The 25419-nt window shown below is 39.6% G+C and overlaps 1 protein-coding gene across 2 annotated transcripts in view; it reads left to right on the top strand.

Annotated features, from left to right (window-relative positions):
* Positions 1-25419, top strand: part of atad2b (ATPase family AAA domain containing 2B) — a 60558-nt gene that overhangs the window by 11770 nt on the left and 23369 nt on the right. For both annotated transcript variants that reach the window (XM_088403993.1, XM_088403992.1), the window contains exons 19-24: positions 46-231; positions 2051-2186; positions 4371-4564; positions 4642-4801; positions 7235-7357; positions 9528-9737. In XM_088403993.1, the coding sequence (XP_088260119.1) occupies positions 46-231; positions 2051-2186; positions 4371-4564; positions 4642-4801; positions 7235-7357; positions 9528-9737 (1009 nt within the window). The remainder of the gene's footprint in view (positions 1-45; positions 232-2050; positions 2187-4370; positions 4565-4641; positions 4802-7234; positions 7358-9527; positions 9738-25419) is intronic.

The raw sequence follows: 25419 nt of genomic DNA, 5'->3' as shown, positions 1-25419 counted from the left end.
AAATTTACAGTTGAATCCTCAATTTGTTTCAAATGGTCCATTCAGGTTTTCCGTGAAGCCTGCCGTAGCGTCCCCAGCGTAGTGTTTGTCCCACACATCTCCGAGTGGTGGGAAACTGTGAACGACACTCTAAAGAGGACCTTCCTCTCCCTGCTGCTGGATGTGCCCTCCTTCTGTCCCATCCTTATCCTCGCCACTGCCGAGGCTTCCTACTCGCAACTCTCAGAAGAGGTGAGAATGTGGCAAGCTTATTATTATGATTGTTATTATTTATTTATTTATTTAATTTTTTACGAGAGGCGTGTCGCTGCATTTGGAGTGGAGCATGCCATGTTGACTTAGAAGTTTGTGTCATAATGGAATTTAGCAACACTTCTCAAATAGGGATTTTTAACAGTTTCTGCAGATATCAAAACTGATTTCATGCTTTTTATGATGACAGGACAAATGAACATTACATTTTTCACATTAAGAACAACTTTAATGGGGCAAGAAGCAACCTATTGCTAAATTGCAGTATGATGATTCCCGTGCAAAATGTTGTATATGTGTCTTTCTTTTGTTAAGTTTTTAAGGATATGTATCGTCATCAGTGATGATATTTTTCTGCTGACAAGCTGAAAATAAAACAAATGTTATGATTAGATTGAGAACCACTGGCATTTACCATCAGTAGTGAGATGACACCTGTGTTTTCGGAGATTCTGCAGTTATAGAGTGGTATGAAGTAGTGATAGGAACACCTAATAAAAATTTTCAACTTCTTGCAGTTCATAAGTACCGCACAAATATTTGTCATTCTTTGTAGAAGCTTTAGAATATGTCACTGTGTACTGTTTTATCGTGTGTCGAGGTATCTTTCTGGGCTGTTTGTGTTTGTTGTTGTAGGGTTAAAGGTAAGAATTTTGCTGCCTGTCATCCAGTACAGAGTTTACTCCCACCAGAGTTCTCATGTCAAATTTGCACTCACAAGTTGAAGCAAAAAAAAAAAAAATCTTGTATCTTGAAAAATCTTGAGTTACGTGTATCTCAAGGACCCCACTGTACATAACACAGGATTTTGCCACCTGCTGTTGCATGCTGAGTTATCGCACGCAAAAATTGGGTGAAATGTGCTTTGCTGGGTTCTATATAAAAGGTACAGTTGGACATGTACTGGCAGTTTTGTGTGTGTGGATGTCAGTTAATTTTGCAGGCATTTTTCCACCAATGCTTTTCACAAATGGATTCTGCAAAATCATAACGAAAATTTTAATTAACTGCCTTTTACACCTGTCAAGCCAGATATTACATAAACTATGCTGTAATGCAACTATGTCTCAGTATCTGAGTATGAAACCTGCAGAAGATAATCCCCCCTTTTGGTTGGTGGATAATCCATCAAAGAGCATTTTGTAGGATTAACACTCTTTAAATGTAAATCTATGCTTTTAAAAGTATCACATTTGGAGTGTCCCATGGATTCTCTGTATGTAAGTCCCTTCTACGGTTTTCCCATGTTTTCTTACACAACTGAGCATGGAAGTAAATCTTTCTTTAACCGAAAAACTGGAAAGCGAGCTCTGACTGTTGCAGACTATTCCACCGTTTCAAAATCATGGTAATCTAGCATTCATGATAACATTAAAGCGCTTCCGCACCATATTAATCCTGATATCATTGGTGTCACATCAGTAGAGCAGGTGTTAAATTACACATCATCATGCATTATTTACAACCTCCCTGTGTTCGCACTTTGCACACTTTTTCACCATGAGAAATGCCCAGCATCATCACATACTTTTCACTCATTGCCTGAAATTTCCTCCCACTTCTCCTCCGTTTTTCAATATGATCACACTTGTCTGAGGAAACAGATCAGAAGAACTGAGAGGCGATTCAAATATGTCAAGATAAGAGAAAGGATTGATGTGAAACAGACAGAAGAGGAGGAAGCTTTGTCAGCTAAATAGCTTTTCACAAGGGTGCAGCCTTCAACTCCCAAACACAACTGTTGGGGGATTGTGGTGCCTTTTAAAATAAGTAATATATATTATTTTAATTGTTTCAGGTGAGGAGCATGTTCCAGAAGGCCTACGGGGAAGTGGTCTCGCTGCAGCCTCCAGGCGAACAAGAGCGAAGGAGCTTCTTCTCTGATCTGCTGCTGGTTCAAGCGGCTAGAGCTCCGCCACGCCTCAGGAATAAAGGTACTCAAACATAAATATTGGGACACCTGTTCAATTGTTTGTATTCATAATATGAAATAGCAGTCATTCAGAAATGTAAAAATAATCTTCTGATTGAGTTAAAATTCCTTAATTTTAGATTGAAATTTAAAACTTCAGCATTTTTAGATTATTGAAAGTAGGCACTTTTTAGCCAGTTAAAGGGTTTTACACATCTTGTGGTTTTCAATGCTTTATGGAATGTCTGTACACAGATTTGCATTATCAAGTTAATAGCTTGAATTTCTCGACTTCATAATGTTTGAGACCATTTAAATCTGAAGTTGTTTGCAAACTTTTGACAAGATTAGTATATCCCTTAGGACAGTTTTACATATTGATTATGGACAGCCAACCAATGGGTTCTATTAATTTTTTTAAAGCTTCACAAAATCATCTTGTGGGCCGAATTAAAGCCTTTGCCATGAGAAATTATTTTGAAATTCCATGTTCAAAGTGGCTATTATACTATCTCTTTTTTGAAGTCTACAGAATTGATGATAGTATAATTGACTGCTGGTTAAAGATTAGAAGTCAAAGTAGCTCAACAATATAAAAGTGAGTAAACAAAGCAGAACATTAATGACACAGAACTAAGTTTAACATTATTTCTTTTTAAAGTGTCCTAATAATTGCTGCTTAGAGGCCATTCATAGAATTTTTTTTAATACAAAGAGGCATAATATTCCTATAACTGTAGAAAACTTGTAAACTGTATTTTGGATTTTACAGTCAGCATCTCAATGTGATCAAAATATTTTGAATGCTGACATGTGATTCCTACAGGAAATGAGGAGGTTATGGGCTTTGGCTCTAGAGGGCAGTGTTGGTTTTAATGTGTGTTTCTTTTTAAACCTAAAATATTTATGGTACGTTCAGCTCCAAGCAGAGAAGCACACATTTAGCCAAATATGTGTGTAGGCCTCATTCATATTCTGTTGGCATATGTGAGCGCTAAATATTTGGCCCCTGAGGTGTATTACGTGGCTGGTAGATATGCAGTGATGTAAATGTTTCCTGGGTTAAAATTGCCTTCTCGCAGTCCCGTTGTGCCCCTTCATCACTTTCTCATCCCAAGCATTAATATATCCACTGCCACTGCCCCGCTCCATCATTCAAGCATAATACGGAATCCCCCATAACCCTTCCCATGTGAAATAAGGCTAGGGTCCTCTGCTCTACTCTTCGGGGGTCCTGCTGGCTACCATGGAAAAAATCGGCAGGGAAAGGAAGCGACTTGTGAATCCTGAAGCCATTATCCCTAATTAGAGTCAGGGAACGCTTGTGATGGAGAAGAGGTGAGGAGCCGTAGGGGCTTCATAAGCATCTCTCATCTGCCCACAGATGGAGCCTCGGCGGCGGACATTGGCTTTTCCTTAGTTCACTTAATCACTACTTCAAAATAATTTATTCAGAGCAGAGGGATGTGCGAATATTTAAGCTCAAAGGCCAAATTTGAGTTTTAAAACATGCAGAATGATCTGGTATGTATGAATGATTAATGATATTACAGTAGAATTTTACATACTAATGAAATTGTATTTTCACTTAGTCAGATTTTAAAAACTATTTTCAATGCTTGAAATTCTCATTTTTCATCATTAACTGCTTTGGTCATTAATATTCTCCAGCTGAAATCCTGTCATTTACTGCCACGACAGCTTTCCCAATAAAGTTAATTAGCAAGGGGGTGTGGAACAGGGTCTCCCCAAGTTTGTCCATAAAATTTAGGCTTGTAAACAACAGATCTCTATAGATGGCAGTGACACATCACTTTGGCTTTTAGATCAGCACAGCTTTGAAATGGTAGATACTAGATAAGGATTAAGCAATGAATCTCAATTATGAGAAAGTCCAAAATTCTACGTGTCGTATAGGTGGGACAGTTAGAAACCTCACTTTAGAACGTAGTATCCGTATGTATGTGATGAAAGTATCTAACAATATTGTAGAAAGTGGGTGTTTCGATTAAAAAAGACTTTAGAGATTACTTGTAGTGGATTCCAAAATACGTGATTACTTAGTTCATGGCGTGAATGATTATCACCATAAAAAAACAAAACAACCAAGGCATTGATGAGTACACGTTTTTCAAGCATGGTTAAAATCGGTTAACCCTGATTGCTCATTGCTAATGTTTACCATTTTTGCTTTCGTCCCCGGTAGAGCATTGCATGGAGGTGCTGCCGGTGGCCGAGGCCCCGGGCCCCAGGGTGCTGTCTGCTGAAGAGCAGCGTCGGTTGGCCGAGCAGGAGGAAAATACGCTACGAGAGCTCCGGCTCTTTCTCAGGGACGTGACCAAGCGATTGGCCACCGACAAACGTTTCAATATCTTCAGCAAGCCTGTTGACATCGAGGAGGTGAAGACAAAAACAAAACCCAGGAATTTTTTTCCCCCCACCCACAATCCGACTATTCACTATCATGCATCTGTTAGGTGTCAGACTACTTGGAGGTTATTGGGCAGCCAATGGACCTGTCCACTGTCATGACCAAGATTGACAAGCACCAATACCTGACGGCCAAAGACTTCCTGGCGGACATCGACCTAATCTGCAGTAATGCACTAGAGTATAATCCTGACAAGGATCCTGGAGGTAAGACACAGATGAGGTCTAGGGACCCCCTCCCCCACCCCAAGGGTGCTAGGTTCCAAAGGTGAGAACAGTACTGGGAATTCACTTTGATCATAAATATAGGTACCTTACAGGTGCCGTTTGAACATTTTTCACATATTAATTCATTGACTGTTACAAATTCTGTTGATCTCGTAAAATTAATTATTGATCAATGGGAGTCAAAAAGGCAAAATGCTGTATGCTCTGCCACCTGTGGAGGCACTGTTTAGTCAATATGGCATTAGATATGTAAAGTTGAGTTTGTGGAGTTCTCCCCAAAAAATAATTAAATGCACATGAATGGTAGCAATCATAAACCATGTACTATATGGTGAAATTATTAGCGAAATTCTAGATTGTCAGATAGACTACAGTTATTTGCCTTAAATACATTGTAATGTGAGGTTTTATGCATTAAAAAAGTATTTACATTTCAATAACTTACAATTGAATCGGAGCTTAAAAAAAAATGTATAGATTGTTTGACGACTGTAAAACACATGGCTTCCTTTAATCACTTTGATAGTTTGTAGTTATGTTGCGCTTCATTAGTGATGGAGCAATTAAACAAAACGAGGACTTAAAAAATCTAATGACTTATTAAGCAAGCCTACAGACGCAGTAATTTCAAAAGCTCCTAGCGCCTTTTTGTACATGTCGGAAATTTAAATGAAGAAAGTCACTTCCCAGCTTCCCCGTTTGCCATGTAGAAAATGAGGAAGGCTTGCATATGTATGAAAATTTAATCTCGTCCTCTTGTCTCACAGCTAGAATTGATTTCTACTCCCAACCCCCATTCTTTCCCTCTTGAGCACCCGAAACATTGCAGAAGACAAATGTATGCACAAACATTGAAAGAAGCCTGCTGTTTGAATACACATTTATTCGTATTTTGTGTATGCTGGTGAAAAATGTCCACGCAGGCTAAAATTGAACATTAGTGACAGTGGCGGAACAGAATGATATGAATTGAAAGCAGTGTACTGCACGAGTAACTATTTTAATTCTCGCGTCACTCGCGATGCTTAATGGGAAGCCGTTTTCTGCCGGGCCAAATGAATAAATTATGTTGTGCCATCATTTTTCTGCATGCGAGGATATCTACCAGGGATGCACTAAAAGGCAGAAAATGCAATTAGAATGTTTCATAAAAAAAGAACTGCCAAGCCTTTATCTTGTGTACTAGGACCTGGTTGTGGCACATTAAGCCTCCAATTATGATCAGAAGTCATTATTAGCTTGTTGCTGGCCTGTTTCTTCTCAGGAAAAAAAAAATAAAGTAGTAGTAGTATTACCCTCTTCAGCATGCTAAATAACCTTGTCTGTGGTTGTAAATGGTGTGTCCTGGCTTGCTGAGTGACATGGAGTGTTTTGTTGTTGGTCTCAGAATAGCAGTTGAGTGTTAAATGTCTGTTAGGTAGTCTGCTCGTTGAGTGCGTGATCATCAGTTGTTACTGTGCAACTAGTGTATGAATGTGCTTATTATGTCTTCATTTTGTTTGTTTTTTCAGTAAATTATTCTGCAGTGTCTGTGCTTGAACACCTGGGAAGGTATTACAATATGTTCTGACTAGCGATAATAAATTAGCAAATGATGTTAACTTCCCCCATACATTTGTTGCCAGTTCTTACTACTTTGAAGAACCCCCCCCCCAAAAAAAAAAACTCAGAAGAATTTTTATGGGGATTGTCCTATTGAAGTAGAATTTGTTATTAACATACAATGAGGAAGATATTTCACCATCATGCAAAGTAAGAGTGCTGGTAAGTAGTCGCAGAAAAAAACTTGAAGCAGATCAGCTCTCAGCAGGCCAGATGTCATTAGAAGCCTCTGAGAGACCTTTTTTTCGTAAACACACACGCACATAAACACACACTGCCTCCCATCACCATTACGCAACCATCGTCCAATTAGACAAATGCTGGCAGATTGTAACCCCACTGCTGCTGCTCTACCTCCGCCTCCCTGTAATGAGAAGCACCCTTGTTTACAGTGGATACGTGTTTAGCTTCACTCTTCAGTGCGCCCCTTCAGTCACACAAAATGGGGGGATTAATAATGTCCGGGCACATTGGAGACATGGTGTGCTGCTGTGCCAGTTACTGAGTTACTTTTTTAGCTCAAACACAGGATGTCCAATAATAAATTGTGTTCCAGACACAGTAAATCCCCGCATATGTGCAGTTCTCTTAACAGATTCACATGTCCGTTGTTTTTTATTAATAAAATTATTCCATTCTTTTTACATCTTGTAAGAATTGATTATTGTGTACTTCTACACTAAAATACTGAAGTGCAAAAAAAAAAGTATCTAGTTTTTCCCTATGTTTTTTGAGAAGCTGGAATGGTACTTATGCTATTGTTTATGTGTGTACAAAATGTGGAGATGCATGTAATTGTCTGTTTTCCAGACAAGGTTATCAGGCACCGAGCATGCAGCCTCAAGGACACAGCGCACGCCATCTTTGCCTCTGAGCTCGACCCAGAGTTCGATCGCATGTGCGAGGACATTAAGGAGGCACGCAGGAAGAAGGGTGAGAAGCTTGACATTTGTACTTTTTTTTTTCCATTGAATCCCTGAGATGGGAGACACAGCTTTCTAGTACATAGTGGTCCTTGGGTAAATGGGGTCTTGACATACATTGAATCCGGAAAAGATTGACAGCACTTTTCACTGATAGGCGCGCCAAACTATTAAGTAATTTTTGTGCAGGCCTTCACTGAATTTCAGATTCAACTGCAGATTCGGTTCTGGCTTGTCGTGATCGAGCAGATGTTAAATGATACATTGGAAAGGTCTTTTTTTTTTTTTTCTTAAATGGGTGCCATCAAATATTGAAGCGATGAGGCGTGTAATCGTATGCAAATATTCTGTTGACGATAACCCCTGTTGAAATTGGCTAATTAGCACAGTTTCTTAAGGTAAACGCAACATAGTTTCTTGGTGCTTACAACTCCCTATGTATGCTCCTCACACAGTTTATATATTTACACATTCAACTGTGAGAGTTTCTTCTCTTGTTTATGTTTAAATAGTTTTTTGTGAACTTATTGCACATGATGCACTGTGAATACTGCACGAGCCAGAGTTCATGCTCGGAAAAAAAATGAGCGCTGTGCTTTTAAATATTTAATCTTTTAGTCAAGGTCCTTTTATAAAGCAATCAATTAGCTGATCCGTTTGCATGACACTGTCTATAATGAACTGGGACTTGCCTGACTTGAGAAAGACAACGAGAGGTGATGAAATGTGAGAAATTAAAATGTCGTTATTTAAAGGGCTTCAGTGGACCAACTCAACCTTAGTATTTAATGTCCAGCAACACCGATGCTGTCTCTGTAACTTAGAAGACGAAGGCCCACACTCATTAGATTTTATGGATATTGAGTTTGATTTTGCCTTTCCGGGGGCAATTCAAAAGACAACTGACAAAAGCAAAACAAAACTGAGTATCACTATAAGTGAATTAAAAAAAAAAAAAAACAATCAACAGAAAACATTTTAACCAAACTGTGTTACCAAAAGGCCACCAAACATTCAACTGGTTAAAATAAGACTAATCTATCCCAAAAGATGCACAGGCTAAGACAATTGTGGTTTACACTAAATCCTGTAAATGTTAGCCTTGCACAATTAATTGAATTTTAATCGCGATCCTGATATTGACTGCCACGATTATTTAAGCTGATCCTCTGTGATATTAACAGTTAAAAAGCTGGCTACCAACATGTCAAACCAAGCACTTTGCCATCCTACCACCAGGGGGCAATGTTTCACACGTTTGCATGACAAAAGCCTCTGCTTTTTAATCACCCTAATATATTATTTACCAGTGTGGAATGGCGTTGAGTTTCTCATCCGATTCCTTACACAGCTGACCCCCGAGTTACGGCGTCCCTGGCTTAGGTTTTTTTCACGTTATGAAGTGGAATACTAAATTTTTTCGTCCACTCTTTACGGCATTTTTCACGCACTACGACATCAACGACAATTAAAAAATTCGAACTTGGCGGTCAGTGTTTGTACGTATGACTGCGAGTTGTACCACGCTTATATGTCACCACACGCCTCACAGCATACATCACTAAAATGCTGGTCTGCTATTGATCGGCGTCATGCTGTGATCTCGTGTGAGTGCTTACAATATCGTATTTGTTGTGCATTTTAGTGCTTGATTCCAACTTTAATTGGTTAGTCATGGGTTCCAAGATTGCTAGTGATGTTAAAGGGAGAAGTAAGAAGATGATTAGTCTTGAAACAAAGCTGGAGATAATCAAGAAATACAAAGATGGCTATGCTAGGCTACCCTCGCTAGGAAATACGGCCGTAAATAGCTCGTCACGTCACTCCAAAAGTAAATGAAATGACATTTTTCCTTCATAGATTTTTTATTTATGATGTTATTTAATTATATACATGTATAACATATCCACGTGTTTTGGGTGAGTGTTCTTGATTATTTGTTTTTTGTGTTTTCATCAAAATGGAATGCATGAAAAGCCTCATAAACCTGCGACTGGAAATTTCCACGAAATCTGCTTTTTTTTTTTTTTTTTTTAAGCTGTTTTTTTCAGTGGCCAAAATTATTTTCTTCTTCCCATTTCCCTTTGGTGATTGATATTAATGCAGTGTGACTCCTCTACATGAAGACCAATATAGGCATATAGTGTACTTCTAACCAAATCTTCTGTTGTGATCTGCAGACCAGCAGACACCAGCTCAGCCTGCAGCAGCAGCACCCGTGGCAGCACCTGCAGCAGCAGCAGCAGCAACATCAACTACGGCGTCGCCATCAAAAGCAACAACAATTCCCCAGAGCGCTTCTGGAACCCGGAGGAACAACAGTACCACAGAACAGCAGAGCAAGGCCAGCACTCAGAGCGAGGCCACTGACAGTAAACCATGCACCCCAAGTGAGTACCGCAAGTAAAAACAAAGTTTTGGTTATCTGCCACATGTGGGAAAAAACATAGTGATGGAACAAGGTCTCGTACTTGTTCGCAAAAGCATGTAGTAACTTGAATCATCTTTCTTTTGCTCCCAACTCCCGTTCAAAACAACACAATGTTCTTCTGAAGTTATCTTCAATCGCCAATTCAAGGCATTAAAAACTACTTAATTACACTGATAGTGTACTTTATGGCACCTCTTGCTAGCGTTTATTGGCGGCTCTGACTGTATGGTTTAGTATGAATTCGCTGCCAACTAGCAGCTCTCGAGTGGCCCATAGGGCAAGACAGTCTAATTTTCAGAGGCAGTTGAATAGATGTCAATGAGTTTGCACACTTGACTGACAAAGTCGCTGTTTGTAATGATCACTTTTTAACTCCTTCAGTACCAAGTGTTTTCTGAAAAGGCAAACCATAGAGCACCTCAACAGTATTTCCCTATTATAAACATGGACTAAAACAATGAAAATGTGTTTTTAATGGCAAAATAACAATTTACAGTAGGCCCCCAGTTTACGAGAGTAATACGTCCCGCGGTTGGGGTCGTAATGCGAATTCGCCATATGGCGGGCAATCCAAACCTATGTTAAATAGCTAATACATGGAAAATCCCAGGTAAAAAAATCAAAATTGAATATACATATTAAAATAATATAGTGAGTGCTACGTACATATACATGTATACAATTTAATATCATTAATAAAAAATACAGAAAGGATTTATTTATCTTTGCGTGACGAGCTTGTTATGGCCATATTCCCAAGTGAGGGTAGCCTATCTTTGCCTTTTTTGAATTTCTTGTTTATCTCTTACTTCTTTTCCGTAAAAATCATCTTCTTACTTCTCTCTTTAACATCACACTGACCACCCTGTTGAATGTGTCGTAAGGCAAAGGAAATGCCTTAAAGAGGGGACAAAAAAAGTCACGGTCCATGTCGTAAGGTGAAAACGCAAGGCGGGGACCTTGTAAACTGGGGGTCCACTGTATATACATATTTGGTCAAATACACGAACAGCAGCATTTTCACATTTGATGACATGCATGTGTGTTTTTTGAGCCTAATACTCGACTTTTGTGTGACAAAAGCATATCGTTTTCCTTTGGATGCAAGCGAACTTGCAAAATTTGCGTACCCATCTTGTTTCCCTACATTGTCTGGTGGGCTTTGCCTTAGATTTGGAAGGCTTGAGAGAAATCAGCTTTTGTTAGGCAGACTGTTCACCTAGCCTGCAGTCTATCAATCAATCAATCAAATTTTATTTATATAGCCCTAAATCACCGAAGTCTCAAAGGGCTTCACAGAATGAAAAGAGGTCATACAGAGACATCTTTTCAATGTAAGGTACACAACAGCATCCCCTGTCAAAGCTCCCAGAAGGGGAAGGAAAAACTCAAAAACCCCAATTTGGGGAAAATCAGAAACCTCCAGAAGGGACCACAGGTGGGAGGAGCCCCCTTCCAGGCCCACAGGTTGAAGTGGATGCTGCATGTACCGAACACAGAAACAATATAAATTACAGAAAACATATTGTGCTATATAGTGCAGTGATGTCTTGACAGCAGGCAAAGCCATTGGGCAGGAACCATCCCGCATTCCAGCCAGGTGGACCGCAGACGGCTAGACTCCTAACCCGTGATGGTCGACCAGCGCAGGACCCAATGGAGGCGGTCAAGTCAACCCTCACCATCTAGCTAGCCCCCTCTCCCGGCCGGAAGAGGGGGGCAGGAAAAAAGAAGAAAAAGAAGAAGGCTGCAGACAGGCTAATTTAACTAAATGCTTTTGAGTATAGATGTGTTTTTAGTCGGGATTTAAAGATTTCTACCGAGGTGGCTGCGCGAACTTCCATAGGTAGGGCATTCCATAGTACTGGCGCGCGAATGGAAAATGCCCTTGATCCCGCAGACTTCTTTTTAGCCCGTGGGGTCGATAGCAAACCGGCATTTTGTGATCGAAGTTGTCGGGACGGAACATAAGGTGATACTAAGTCGACGAGATAGGAAGGAGCTAAACCGTGTAAAATTTTATAAGTAATTAACAACACCTTAAAATCACATCTCACGTGTATTGGAAGCCAATGCAGGTCAGCTAGAATCGGAGTAATATGATCAAACTTTCTCGTCCTTGTCAATAGTCTCGCCGCTGCATTCTGTACACACTGCAGGCTTTTAATGTGAGACATGGGAAGGCCAGAAAACAAAATGTTGCAATAGTCTAAGCGCGACGTAACAAATGCATGAATTAATGTTTCTGCATCGCTAAGAGAAAGAATAGGGCGAATTTTAGCTATATTGCGGAGGTGAAAAAACGCCGTTCTTGTCATGTTATTAATATGTGTTCGAAAGGAGAGAGTTGAGTCAAATATCACGCCGAGATTTTTTGCAGAACTACTTTGGGAAATAATACAGTTTTCTAGGTTCAGCGTGGTATTCTTAAGCAGGTGCTGATGATGAGCAGGGCCAATAAATAACATCTCAGTTTTATTAGGGTTGAGAAGCAGAAAATTGGAAGACATCCATTGTTTAATCTCGGCGAGGCAAGCCTCCAGTTTACTGCACTTGCACGGATCCGTTATTTCTAAGGGCATATAGAGTTGGGTATCATCAGCATAGCAATGAAAACTAATAGCATGTTTACGTATAATATCGCCGAGAGGAATCATGTAGATGTTGAACAGTAAGGGGCCAAGTACTGACCCCTGCGGGACACCACATGAGACGGAGAAAGACTCAGAGATCGCGTCGCCATAAGAGACACTATGCGTCCTTCCCAGGATGTAAGATCTGAACCAAGAAAGTGCTGATCCCGAGATACCAACACATGATCTAAGACGTTCTATAAGAATATGATGATCAATAGTGTCAAATGCGGCACTAAGATCAAGCAGTAATAATATTGATGAGATGTTGGAATCCGAGGCTAAGAGAAGATCATTCGTCACTTTTACTAGGGCTGTCTCAGTTGAGTGGTTGGCCCTAAAACCTGACTGAAGGAGTTCAAATCTATTGTTGTCTATCATAAAATCACTAAGCTGTTGTGTTACAACTTTCTCAAGAATTTTGGCGATAAACGGAAGGTGTGACACTGGCCTATAGTTAGCGAGATCTTCAGGATCTAGGTGTGGTTTCTTAAGTAATGGTTGAATGACGGCCGTCTTAAAAGCTTCAGGTACAATGCCAGAGGAGAGTGACAGGTTGATAATATTCAAGACAGACGACCCCAAGATCGGGAACAACTCTTTGACGAGTTTGCCTGGAAGCGGGTCGAGCATGCAGGACGTCGGCTTTGCTGCATTAACCAGTTGTGTAAGACACTCCAGGGATACTAAATCAAACTGGGACAGGGTAGCCAGACTTTCATGAACCTGATTGTCCGAACTAGCATCAACAATCACAGTTGAGGTGGTGAGCGGCGCCGCCTTTTTTATTTCTTCCCTTATTAGCTGAATCCGCTGAGTAAAGGATTGCATGAAATCGTGTGCTGAATGGAGGGAATTTTGATTAACCTGCTGCTGCTGTGTTAGCTGCGCTACCGTCTCAAATAAATACTTTGGGTTGTTTTTATTAAGACTAATCATTTTGGAAAAGTGATTAGTTTTTGCTAGCCTAAGAGCCTCTTTATATTTCAGCAAGCTATCGCACCAGGCCTGACGGAAAACCTCAAGTTTAGTTGTTCGCCATTTACGCTCAAGTTGTCTACTTAACAGTTTACACGTACGCGTTTCCTCCGTAAACCACGGAGTGCGCCGCTTCGGACGAGTTTTAAGTTTCAGCGGCGCAATAGAGTTTAGGGAATTTAGGAGAACCGAATTAAAATCATTCGCGAGCTTATCGACTGAGCCAGTGAAGGACGGAAAGGCAGCTGTTGCGGAAGGCAGTAATTCAGAAAGTGCAGCAGTCGTTGAAGAATTAATATCACGGCTCTTAAAGCCTTGGTTGTGGACAACAAGACCACACTGAGCTAGGACTTCAAATGTTATAAGATAATGATCAGACATAACGTTAGTATGTGGCAGAATTATGACGTTTGAGGCAGTTAGGCCACGGGTTAGCACTAAGTCTAAGATATTACCATTCCGGTGTGTTGCTGCTTTTATTATTTGTGTAAAACCAAATGCATCGATTATTGTTTGAAAAGCTACAGTAAGTGGCTCTGATGGGGAGTTCATATGAATATTGAAGTCACCCATAATCAATATATTATCTGTGTGAGTTATTAAGTCAGCCATAAGTTCAGGGAATTCATCTAAGAATCCAGAGTATGGGCCAGGAGGACGGTAAATAACTACCACATAAAATGGTGGTGAGTCTAGGTCATTTTATGGTGATGGTCAACAAGCATTTTCACAGATATCCTCAGGTTCACCTTCATCTCCCTCCAGTGCCCACGCGGGCTCGGGGAAGACATGCGAGCTCCACATAGGAAGACTGGAGGGAGGTGGATTTGAACTCGGGTCTCTGAACTGTGAGGCAGACGTACTAACCACTGCCCCACCCAACCTTCATTAAAATAAATATATCAAGTAAACTACATAAATTGAAATTACTGAAATAAATGCGCGTTCTAATTTTTAAGACTGGAAATTATCCTTATTAACTTCCTACAATACTTAGGATAACCACAGATACTACATTTGTATATCCTGTAGAATATTCATATATTTGAGTAAAATGAGTATATTTGTAGATAGCTATCAGTACAGTATTATATTTCTAATTGTTTAACCTTCAAGTGCCAAGTAGCAAAAAAATTAATATAGAAAAAAAATGATATAAGTACTGTAATTATTTTTTTCTATTGCATTCATATAAAATAAAGCAATGTATAAATGAAAATATAAATGAAAAAAAAACTTAGAAAAAGGCAAAAGCATTTACAAATTTGAAAAAACTAACATTTTTTAAAAAAGAATAAAAAAATTCATTCAAAAAATGGCAATAAAACCCCACAAAAATAAAACAAACAAAAGAATTAACCCAAAAGACCAAAAAGGAAAAAAAAAGCCTATAGACATGGTTGGCCCTATGATGTTTTTTTTTCTTTTTTTTTCTGACTCAAAAAATTATTATTTTGCATCAGGAAATGTCCTCTTTTGTGCATATAAACAACAATCAAGCTGTGTCACACCACACATGGATGACATAGACGCACTGAAACACAACACTCTGCAGGGAGTCAACGGAAATGAGCAGCCTCATTAGTGGGGTCCTACCCTCTCTTAACCACTCGGAACATGACCACACTGCAGGGTCATTACATGACCACCTGTGGCAAACGGCAGGTGTGTGGCAAACTAATGGGGATGTCAGCTTAACCTCTCACATGTAGTCACAAAATGCCCTCTAGCTTCCTACAGTAGACAATGATTGACAAAATCTTTCAAATTTCATCTGTAGTCCCTCTAGTCAACACAGGGTGGTGCTTGTTTTTCATGAGCAGCTCCCCTGCTGAGCCTCTTGACAACTCTCTCCGCTTCTGTAAATCAAGCCAGGTCTAGTCCTCCCAATTTACTCAAATTTGAGTATTACGTAATTTATATTAATAATAGTTAAGTTAGTCAAAGTCAATTAATAATAGGGAAGTATTGGAAAGTGAAACAACATTGCAAAGTATTACTTCGACAGTCAGTATCATGTGACTAGGTTAATTAAGAAGCTTGTAGAGTCATTACTAAAAACCCTCTGTCGGAAGCGTCAATTAATTAAGCTAAGTCGGGTGATTAATTTCTGACATCGGAATCCTGTTCTCACCTGGAACCCCTCAGCGGGGCAGCTATTAGGCTAATTGATCAGTGATTGTGCTTAATGGCATGACAGGCTAAAAAGTGGAGTCTGTAAAATTCAGTGTTGCTTGTGAAATTAAGTCCCACATCTATTTTTCATAACTCACAATGCTTAGTGGTCAGAATATAGGAAATTCAGACTCCATAGCCATGTTGAAACAATGTCAAAAAGATCATTGCAATTGGTCCTTCCCCCACCCCAACCTTGAAAATGAACAGATCTGTGATCAGTCTTACCTTGCCCCATAATGCTCGCCATGCAATTTGGATTTACTACTGAACAGTATGTATAAAGTGTTTGTGTTCTTTTTGTACTACCTTGAATACAAAAACCGTCAAAGCATTTAATTTTTTTTTCCTTTTTCTTTTTCTGGGTCTGTAAACAGCTGGGATAAGCACCAGCAAGCCAGTGACCTTAGTGACTGTAAGAGGCTATAGAAAATGGGTGGGTGGATTTAATATCCAGAACAAAATATCAATAAACTCTTTTGTCACAGTCCCACCAGATATCATTGATCTTGTCACACAAAATTCTTAAATACAATTTTCCATTCAAGTAATATGAACTCATAACACATTCACAAATAGCAATAGTAAAACAGGCAAACTTTGCCAGATGATGCCTCAGGAGATGGAATGACATCTTAATGGGAACTTCATATTTGTTTTGGGTTTTCTAAATCTTCCATTTTTGCTGTATTTCATTTATAGATAGGTCAGACTTTTGTCAGCTTTAGAAGGCTACAAAACTCAGATGTCCTTTCCTTCTCTTGGAATTTACTTAACTGTGGCCTAGCAACAGTTCCTGAAACTTTAAGGTCAACATCTTTTTTTTTTTTTTTTTTAAGGTACTGGTTGCTATCAAACTTGAAAAGATGTTTGTGCCAAACCCTCAAAGATTTTTTTTCTCGAATCTATCGAATTCAACCGAGGAAACTGCTGTAACTCATTTTTTGCGCTACCTCTATGTGTTATATATATGAAGAAAGCTATTATCATTGCTCGACCTATGAGGACCCTGTTTCCAAAGATTTCAAAGAGTTTGCCAGAAAGTTCAAAGATTTGCCAGGTTTCCTTTAGCAACATTACTTTAGCAACAACAAGCCAATAAACTGGAGGTCTGCCATTTTGGTTTGAGGAGACCATTTTAGTGTCATTTTACTTCGTGAACATGAATTGGGTCACCATGTCTGAATAGGACTTAAAAAAGTGTCCCAAGAAGCTCCTGTAACTCTCCCATTTTGGCTTTTGTGTCGCTTATCTTGCAGTTGTTTTGGGTTCTGACATGCTACTATATATTTTTGTTATTGTTTTCAGTTTCGATCCACTGCTCTCTTCTTGCCAAGTGCTGAGACTGGCCTGTGCCATTCCGATATAACAAGCAGCGAGTGTGGGGATGATGAGAGCCACTCAATATTTACACAAACACTTTTTTGAAGGCTAAGCATATTTGCGGAGCGGGTGTGAAAAGCATTCGCGCTGGCTGGACAAACCTGGTTGCCATGGATAGTTGCGTGGGAAGACCTTGAATGGACAGGATATGTTTGTCATTCTCCCTCTCCTGGTCGCTATGAGCTCACTCACAACGGACAACCCCCCCCCTCCCCCGAATCCATCTTCCCTGCCTCCAGGGCCATTAGCGAACCCCCAGCTCAGGGTTCACGCATGGTGCATCATCACAAAGATCAAGTTCATTGCAAGTGCCATCCGTTCATTCATAATGAAATGCCACCTCGCTTTCCTTATTGGGCCGGGACTTTTCGCTAGCTCACATTGGCCTGATAGTTCCTGTCAATGCTGATTGCCACATAAGATATTGACATCTCTTGAAATCGCTTTTTCAGCAGCATAGAAAGTTGATGAGAACCTTTCCTTACGCAAGTGTCGCTGGTGTTTGCAAAAGAGAGGAATAATGATGCCGGCTCTGCATAATGTGTCCTCTGCATCAGTCAATTCGCCTGCCCAAGGCAACAGGCGCCAAGGCTTGCTCTCTCGTGGCTGGAATACCGCTGTGACCCACTCCCCTCCCCGCCGCACAGCTTACATCACATTAAACGGCCGCGTCTCCTCCCCGTTGCCAATGTCAATCCATCGCCAGGCCTTGATGGGATATTTAAAGTCACAATAAACACTTCGCTTCCTTTTATATTAGGCTGGAGTAGTTACCGCATAAAAGGATGGCCTGGATTTGATTTCTTTTAAGGACAAAAAGGACAGTAGGCATTAAGACTTGGTGGGTTAAAAAGAGGACACTTTTTTGGGGAATACAAAGCAATCTTGAATCCAGCAGTTTTGTTTTTTATTTTTTTTCCTAGTCTTTTTCTTTTCCATTACATGTGGAAATAGTACTGTATGTTTGATGAAAGCAGAAAGATAGACCTTGTAGTTTGCGTTTTTGGATGTTGCTCATTCCACAATAGACTGACCCAGAAACTTTTTGAAACAAAAATGGTGCAAGATTAACAGTGGAAATGTATTCTTGTGACACAATTATTCGAGGACAAAGCATAATCTTAAAAACTAACCAAAAACATGCTCCCCCAAATGTTAATTCAATGAATTAAATTCTCCAAGCCAAGCTGGAAATTTGTCATTTTGGGTTCAAGGTGATACTGTAATGTTACTGTCATCTCCAGGAGTCCTTCAAAGATTAAACTCACTCACAATTTGAACACAAAAATTGGTGACAAAAAAGTCTCAAGAAGTTAAACATCTGGAAAAACATCTGAGCTGACCAAAATGATGACCACAGAATTGTTGACCTATTTCTTTCCAGTGAGTGCCCCAATAATTTATATGTATATGTATTTATATGTATGTTTTTTCACTATAGCCACACCAGTTGACTTGATAGTAGTCCACCTAACTCCCTTGGGCAGTTAGCCACTCGTCGCTTCAGGCTAACTCTGTCAACGTACACGTGAAACTCATTTTGGCAGCTTGCTTCCATTATTAACGTTGCCTCCTACAGACGTCAGGTGACAAATGGGCCACTTTTTCTACCTTGGGGGGCTAAAATTAGAACTTGAACAGCAGGCTTCAAAGAACCCATCTTCAGTTCAACATTGCACCGGTAACGTCCGATAATAGAATACTCTTTTCAGAAAAAAAATTGCTTCTCAATGACAATCTGGCGCTTCATGAGAGAAGCGCTGAGCCTAGCTGCCATTTGTTGGGCGCAAATGCTTCTTGGATGGTTGCGGTGCCAAGCCGAATGAGAATAAATCATCATTGTATTTATTGTATTAGGGTGCACATAACATTACGGTTTTCTGCTGTCTTTGTGGGTCTTTTTCCTTTCCATACACCGTTATTTGTGGACACTGTTCTCTGTGTATTCACTTAAGTTTTTACTTTGTTCTCCAAAGCTTCTGTAGTCTGAGCGTGGATGCAAAATATTTATTTGATAATGTAATAGCTAGCTTGTTCTCATTAGGATTGGCTGGCAAATGCTTCACAAGCAACTCGTATCTATTATGAAGAAGTTTCCTGAGGCAGCCCAGTATTTTAAGTCATTTTGATTTCAAACATTAAACTAGTTGATACATGTTGATTACTGCTTTTGAGTCCAAATCATCTGTTGTCATGCCGGCAGCAGTATTATGCAGTTATTAATGACAAGAACACAATTTGGTAATGTTTGATAAGTTTACTCATGTTCTTGAGTTTTCGGCTTGATGGTAGGACACAACACAGCAAATTGAAGGTGAACTGAAGGATTTTGTATTAAAATTACTCAATTGATCTCTTTTTGCTTTTTGTCCACCCATTGATGGGCTTCTGAAAAGTGAGATGGCTGGAGACAAATATTTAGAGAAAATATGTACGCTCCCACTTTGTGTAAACAAAGCTTTAGACTCTTTTGCTAGCTTTTTTTTTCTCAAAGATTCACATCCTGTTACAGCACTTTTTCGTTGCAATTATGCAAATGAGTTCTATGAACATTTTATTTCTATAATGGTTGTGGTCCCGTGCTTGAGATTGTTTAAAACTGAAATTAATTCACTCGGCACATTTTCTCACCCATAACAATAGGATCGACAATAAAATCAGCCTCATATTAGTTATTTGACCATGCTATCTGCCTTGGCGCACCACCAATAAAGAGATGCCACATGATGTGTATTACCCCATACAAATAAGAATTTAAAATGCACACTGACTGTTTTTAATTACTTGAAATTACTCGGAGAACCTCACTTATCCACACTAATCGCGGACACAGCCATTAAATGCCTCGCCGAGGTGCATTTTTCTCTCCCACATAGCTGCCCTGCTTTGCAGCTAACGACTCATTAAGACGTGCCATTATAGTCAAGGGCAGCTCAGCAATTCATTAGCTTTTTCCAGTGCCTGACTCCTCGTGCAGTTCATTGTTATTCATCAAACCATCGTATCTGTGGCACGCTAGTTTACTAATGACCCCTGTGCTCTTGGAGTACCAATGTGACAAATTCATGTTAAAGCTTTCAAAAATGTTTCACACATGTGTTAACTTGTGTTTCCATGCTTATTGTATTTTTCTCTACTCTCCTTGAGGCAGAGGAAGATCTTTTCTTTTTGAAGGACATTGCTGAAGAAATCCTTTTGATCACAGTTAATAAAAAAGCTATATGTACCCTGTAAGTATGTGCCTTGAAAGAGAGAACCTTTTGTTGTTTACCGATGGGCGGCTGGGTGGTTCAGTGACTAGCACGTACGCCTCACAGTTATAGGGACCCTAATTCAAATCCATCTCACTCCGGCTTTCTTGTGTGGAGTTTGCATGATCTCGCTGAGCCCACATGGATTCTCGTCAGGCTCTCCAGCTTCCTCCCACACTCCAAAAATATGCATGCCTGGCGTATTGGACATACTAAATCATAGGTGTCAAACTCCAGTCCTGGAGGGCTGGTATTCTTCATATTGTCCGGTTTTCTCTCCCCAACACACCTGATTCAAACGCTTGGTTAATTAATTAAATCTGCAGGCGCTTAAAAACGATCCTAATCGTTTGAATCGGGTGTGTTTGAGAGAGAGAGGGTTCCAAAACATGCAGGATATCGGCCCTCCAGGACTGGAATTTGACACCTGTGTACTATATTGTCTTTAGGTAGGATTGGGTGCGTGTATGGTTGTTCGTCTCTGTGTGCCCTGCAATTAACTGGCAAACAGTTCAGGGTGTCCCCTGCCTACTGTCCAAAGCCAGCTGGGATAGGCACCAGCAAGCCTTGTGAGGATAAGCGGCTATAGAAAATGGATGATGGATGGATGGAAGTTACACAGAAAGCAACATGAATAGGTGAATAGCAATTAATGTACTGAACAGTGATTTTGTGTGCGTTTTTGTGTGCGTTATGTGGTTGTTTCCCTTAGCCACCCGCCTTCAGTATATTACAATTATTTAGCTTTCAGTACAAAAAAAACAAAATACAGTATAATTAAAGTGCAATGAAATTACTGCAGAGCAATAAATACAAAATTCATAACATTAATATATATCACCGTTTATGACCAAATACTTATTTGTTTCAGGTTGACATCTATTAAGTAGTGTCTTTAGCTATTGCTGGAGGTCAGATGCACCACAGGTAGTGGCTAAACAGCAACTGTTAACTGAACAGAGGAAAGGGCAGGAAGCTAGGCAGATTTCCCTGAGGCACATCTACACTCTGCCAAGTTCTGTTAACTCCTGCCTTTGTGTTGTTATGCAAGCAATTGAAAAACTGTGTTCTTGTGAGCCAATAAAATTGCACAGCCAGCCACAGCTGCATCGCCGACATCGATGCTATCATGTGGGACGCCATTAGCTGAGAAGAAATAGCGAAAGTAAAACCAAACAAACCTTTGGTCGGCGGCAGTGAGGGAACAATTGAGTGAATTGACTGATTGCCTTCATTTCCACGAGCCAGGGATGCTATCATTTATTGATCGGGACGTTTCATTAAGTGTCGGCACAATGTGTCAACTCGCTTGAGAAATGGTCGTCTTGCATTTTATGACCCTGGAGTCTATGAGGTCAACCTCACAGCTGTGGATGCTTTGTTTTGAGACAACTCTACTTTAGACAGTATAATTTTTATCGTTTCTCTGATTTTTTTTTTTTTTTCTGTGCATTAATTCCTGTTGCAGCTGTGACTACATAGGCTATGATTTTCATTCATTAGCTGAAGTCATCCATCAATATGGCAAGCTAACTCTTTTCAATAAAAGACAAAGCAAGGGCATTCACAAATATTCTAGTACAGTATGTACTTCATTTTGGCATTCAGTTGTTAAACATGAACCTTCCTAAATGTAACAATTATTTCCTGGAGACTTCTAACGATATTGATGGTATATAAGACAGCCTACATAATAAATTCATTTTATGTTTCTCAAAGATGTCTTAATTTTCTTACCTGTAGAATTCTGACAGTATAGTGAGTAAACTGTACAAACTGATACATATTGGCGTAATCTTAAAAATGTTCGTGTATGGTGTTGTCTTTATGATACCTAAATTCACCTAGCCTCTCAAAGTCTCTGTGTACATACTTTTTCCCGGTGAGAATTTTCATGTATGGTGTTCGCTGCAAGTATATATTTAAAATATATTTTGTACAAAAATTGTGTATGACTAATACAAATGCCTTCACACTATGATTTTTCGTAGAGACTGTGCCAACATTCTTTTGCCGAATTTTAAAAGTGTCAGCATACAAACTTGACTGGACATAACAGATGCGATGATGAGTAGTGGTAGGTAGGTAGTGTTTGTCAGATACCTAAGAAGCCAAATCAGTTAGTTTTGTGTACATTTTTTCGTGTAGGTGTTATGCATAAGTCTTGGTATGCATACAAACTTGTAAGTTTTAAATCTCCAAGTCTCAAATGGTATTTATTTGAAGTGGATCCCAACTAACAACCATAACCCACATTTTCATACAGTGGGGAATCTTAAATCAAATTTGTGCCAGATTCCCATATAATAATTAAATTACACTAGTCAAACGCCCTCCAAAAAACAGCCCTAAGCATTTGTTTTCCCTTGACCCCAAAATGCTACAGTATAATTTATTCCCTCAGCATGAATGCATGCCAGTGTTCACCCCTGCGTCCTAAATGTGAATTCATGGAGAATTACAGCGTGGTGCCCTCTTGGGAGCGGAGGGAAAAGTTGTTGATCGCCATGGAAACACACACTTGCGTTAAAAACCACACCATGCTTTCTGTAAACAACAGAGCATCTGTTCAGGTTTGGAGAGGTGTGTCAGAGTGAATCGGGAATTATGCGAGCAGATTGGCTGATTTTCCAGGTTGTGCTATTGCTGGTGGTTGTGCGGAATTATTAAAATGTACTAGCACTAGCAGCACTACAGTATAAGTTTTTTTTTCCCCCCTGGATCACACTGAAAGCAGAGGCGCTACTAGGGCTGCACAACTAATCGGATTTTAATCGTGATCACCATATTGGCTGCCACAATTAATTAAGATGATCCTCGGCGATACTAACATTTAAAAAGCCGGCTACATGTCAAATCAAGCACTTTGTCATCTTACCACCAGGAGGCAAATGCAATTTTAAGACTTCATTAAGCTTAAGAAATAGCAAGCGAGCAAATCCTGCAGTAGCGTCTCGAAGGGTGGCAGCAAGGCTTTGTTTATGCCTGCCACATGGCCCCACGCGTCAAATGATGTCATTTCGGCAACTACGCCCTCTGCACGGGCCAGATTTTCTGCAAAGCGTACCTTCCCGAGTTTCTGGCGGACAAACTATTGCTTATGGAAGTTTGCCGGTACAAACACTTGATTCGGCTGAAAGAAAACTACTTTTTAATCACCCTAATATATTATTTACCAATGTGAAATGGTGTCGAGTTTCTCACCCGATTCCTAATATATAACGTGCTAGCTATCAATTGAGACCCATTTTGAAAAATCCGATTGGCAAATAGTTGGAATAAATTCAGTTTGCAATAACTGCAAATTACATTTTGACTGCTAGTTGATTCAAATCTGCTTAAAAGTAAATAATGTGCTTGGTTCTAAATACAGTTGGCTTCATTTTTTTCATTGGTTTGCACCCAGTAAATAAGTTAGCTATGTTTCCCTGTGTCAAGTTTTTGCCATATCTTGGGTGAATTTTTTAAAATTATTATTTACTTTATTTATTTTAGTTTATTACCAGCAACCTGGTGGGGTATATAATTTATTTTTAAGTATCAAGCTTTTAATTCTTGTTTATACACAGTACTGTCTGTACCAAACATGATGAATGGCCGTGATTAATAATCGTGATTTCAATATTGACTAAAATAATCACGATTATTATTTTGGCTGTAATCGTGCGGCCCTCGGCACTACCATTTTAATAATTTTCAAGCATGTCCCTTCTACTGCCACAAAAACACCTCTGCATTTAGTTGTGTGGACGCTGGTAAATGTCATACCTCCAAACTCAGAAAACACGTGAGGCTTAATTAGTTGATACTTGAGCATCTGTGGTGCCATTTTCAGTCAACTGATGGTGACAAAGTGGCCGCCCATGAGATTCATACAAACACGTAGGTTTTTCTAGATGTAAATCAGATTGCTGTGTTGAGACGATTAGGGTTTCCTCATACATATTATTGTAAGGAACATTTTTTACACGACTTTACCTTTAACGTTGTCAAATACACTTTTGTACATATTGGACATCCAGTGCCCAAAGTGTCAAGTGGAACGCCTAAGAATTAATGAGATGTTGACCCGCTTGTGTCAGCGGATATTTATTATAACCCACTCTCAAATTTGAAGAAGTGCCACGTTGCATTAAAGGCGAAGGCTTTATCTCAGCAAGACACGTGTTCAAAATTTAAGCATCATAAATAAGTCTACTTTGTTGCTGATGTTGCCATTTATGTAGCTCTGTTTCTTGATTCTTCTATATGTATGTATATTTATTAGGGGAAACAGGTTGCGTTTTGGAGGTCTTTGTCACACATAATTTCCAGGGGTCCTGGCACAACAAGCATGAGTTTTTTTTGTTTGTTTTTTTTAACCAGTGGCTGAATTGTTTTCTTGACAGATTGGTTGCAGAGAATTTTTGTTTTTGTTAGAAAAAATTGATGACTTACAATCCATCAGTCATCTTTCAATCTATCCATTTTCTGTACAGTAGTGCTGGGATTCATTATTGTCACAGGAACTAAGTTTGGATAGATCCAAACCAAATTCGAACTGGGCCCGGGCTACACCAGTCATTCTTTGTGAACAATTTGATAAACTACCATTAGACAATTTACTCTTTGAAGAACCTTCTATACAAAGAATGGTACGTTCATGGGAATTTGTTTTCGTTATAGGACAGTGGGAAAAAAATAGTCTTAAATTAAAAATGGTAAGATCTAACTTCTTTCCAATGTCAGGCAGAAAAACTACTTTTGCTCCTGATGCTCTTGATTCCCTTCAGCCTCTGCATCATTTTCTATGCTCCAGATCACTGAAGCAATAATTCGATGAAATAATTAAGTAAAGAAATCAGTCAGTCAGACACCCAATTCATAATTGCACCCAAAGGCTTTCTAGGGCTGTCTTCATGTTGGAGGCACTACAATGATTTATCGACTTAATAATTGCTGTTACCGCACTTTGGATCCTGCTAGGAAATTTCAACTCCCGCTGTTTAGTGTTAACTGTAACTGGTGCACACAAAAGTAACATTTGGCACAGCCCAGCAAATGTAACGATGGCTTTAATTAATGCTACAAAAGACCATTGGAACTAAGACAGACATTGCCTGCTTTTACCCTCCCCCTCTGTGGTTGGCTCTTCATGCTCTGACAATTTTCATGCATCATTTACGAGCTTCCTATGACGAGTCACTTGCTGCTACTCCGTCTCACCTTTTCCATCCCCCGG

Source organism: Hippichthys cyanospilos, chromosome 20 (genome assembly GCF_059441005.1).
Source record: "Hippichthys cyanospilos isolate Australia breed blue-spotted pipefish chromosome 20, RoL_Hcya_1.0, whole genome shotgun sequence".
In the NCBI taxonomy this organism is placed as follows: Eukaryota; Metazoa; Chordata; class Actinopteri; order Syngnathiformes; family Syngnathidae; genus Hippichthys; species Hippichthys cyanospilos.
The sequence above is the reverse complement of the archived record's forward strand: the minus strand, read 5'-3'. Positions and strand labels throughout refer to the sequence as shown.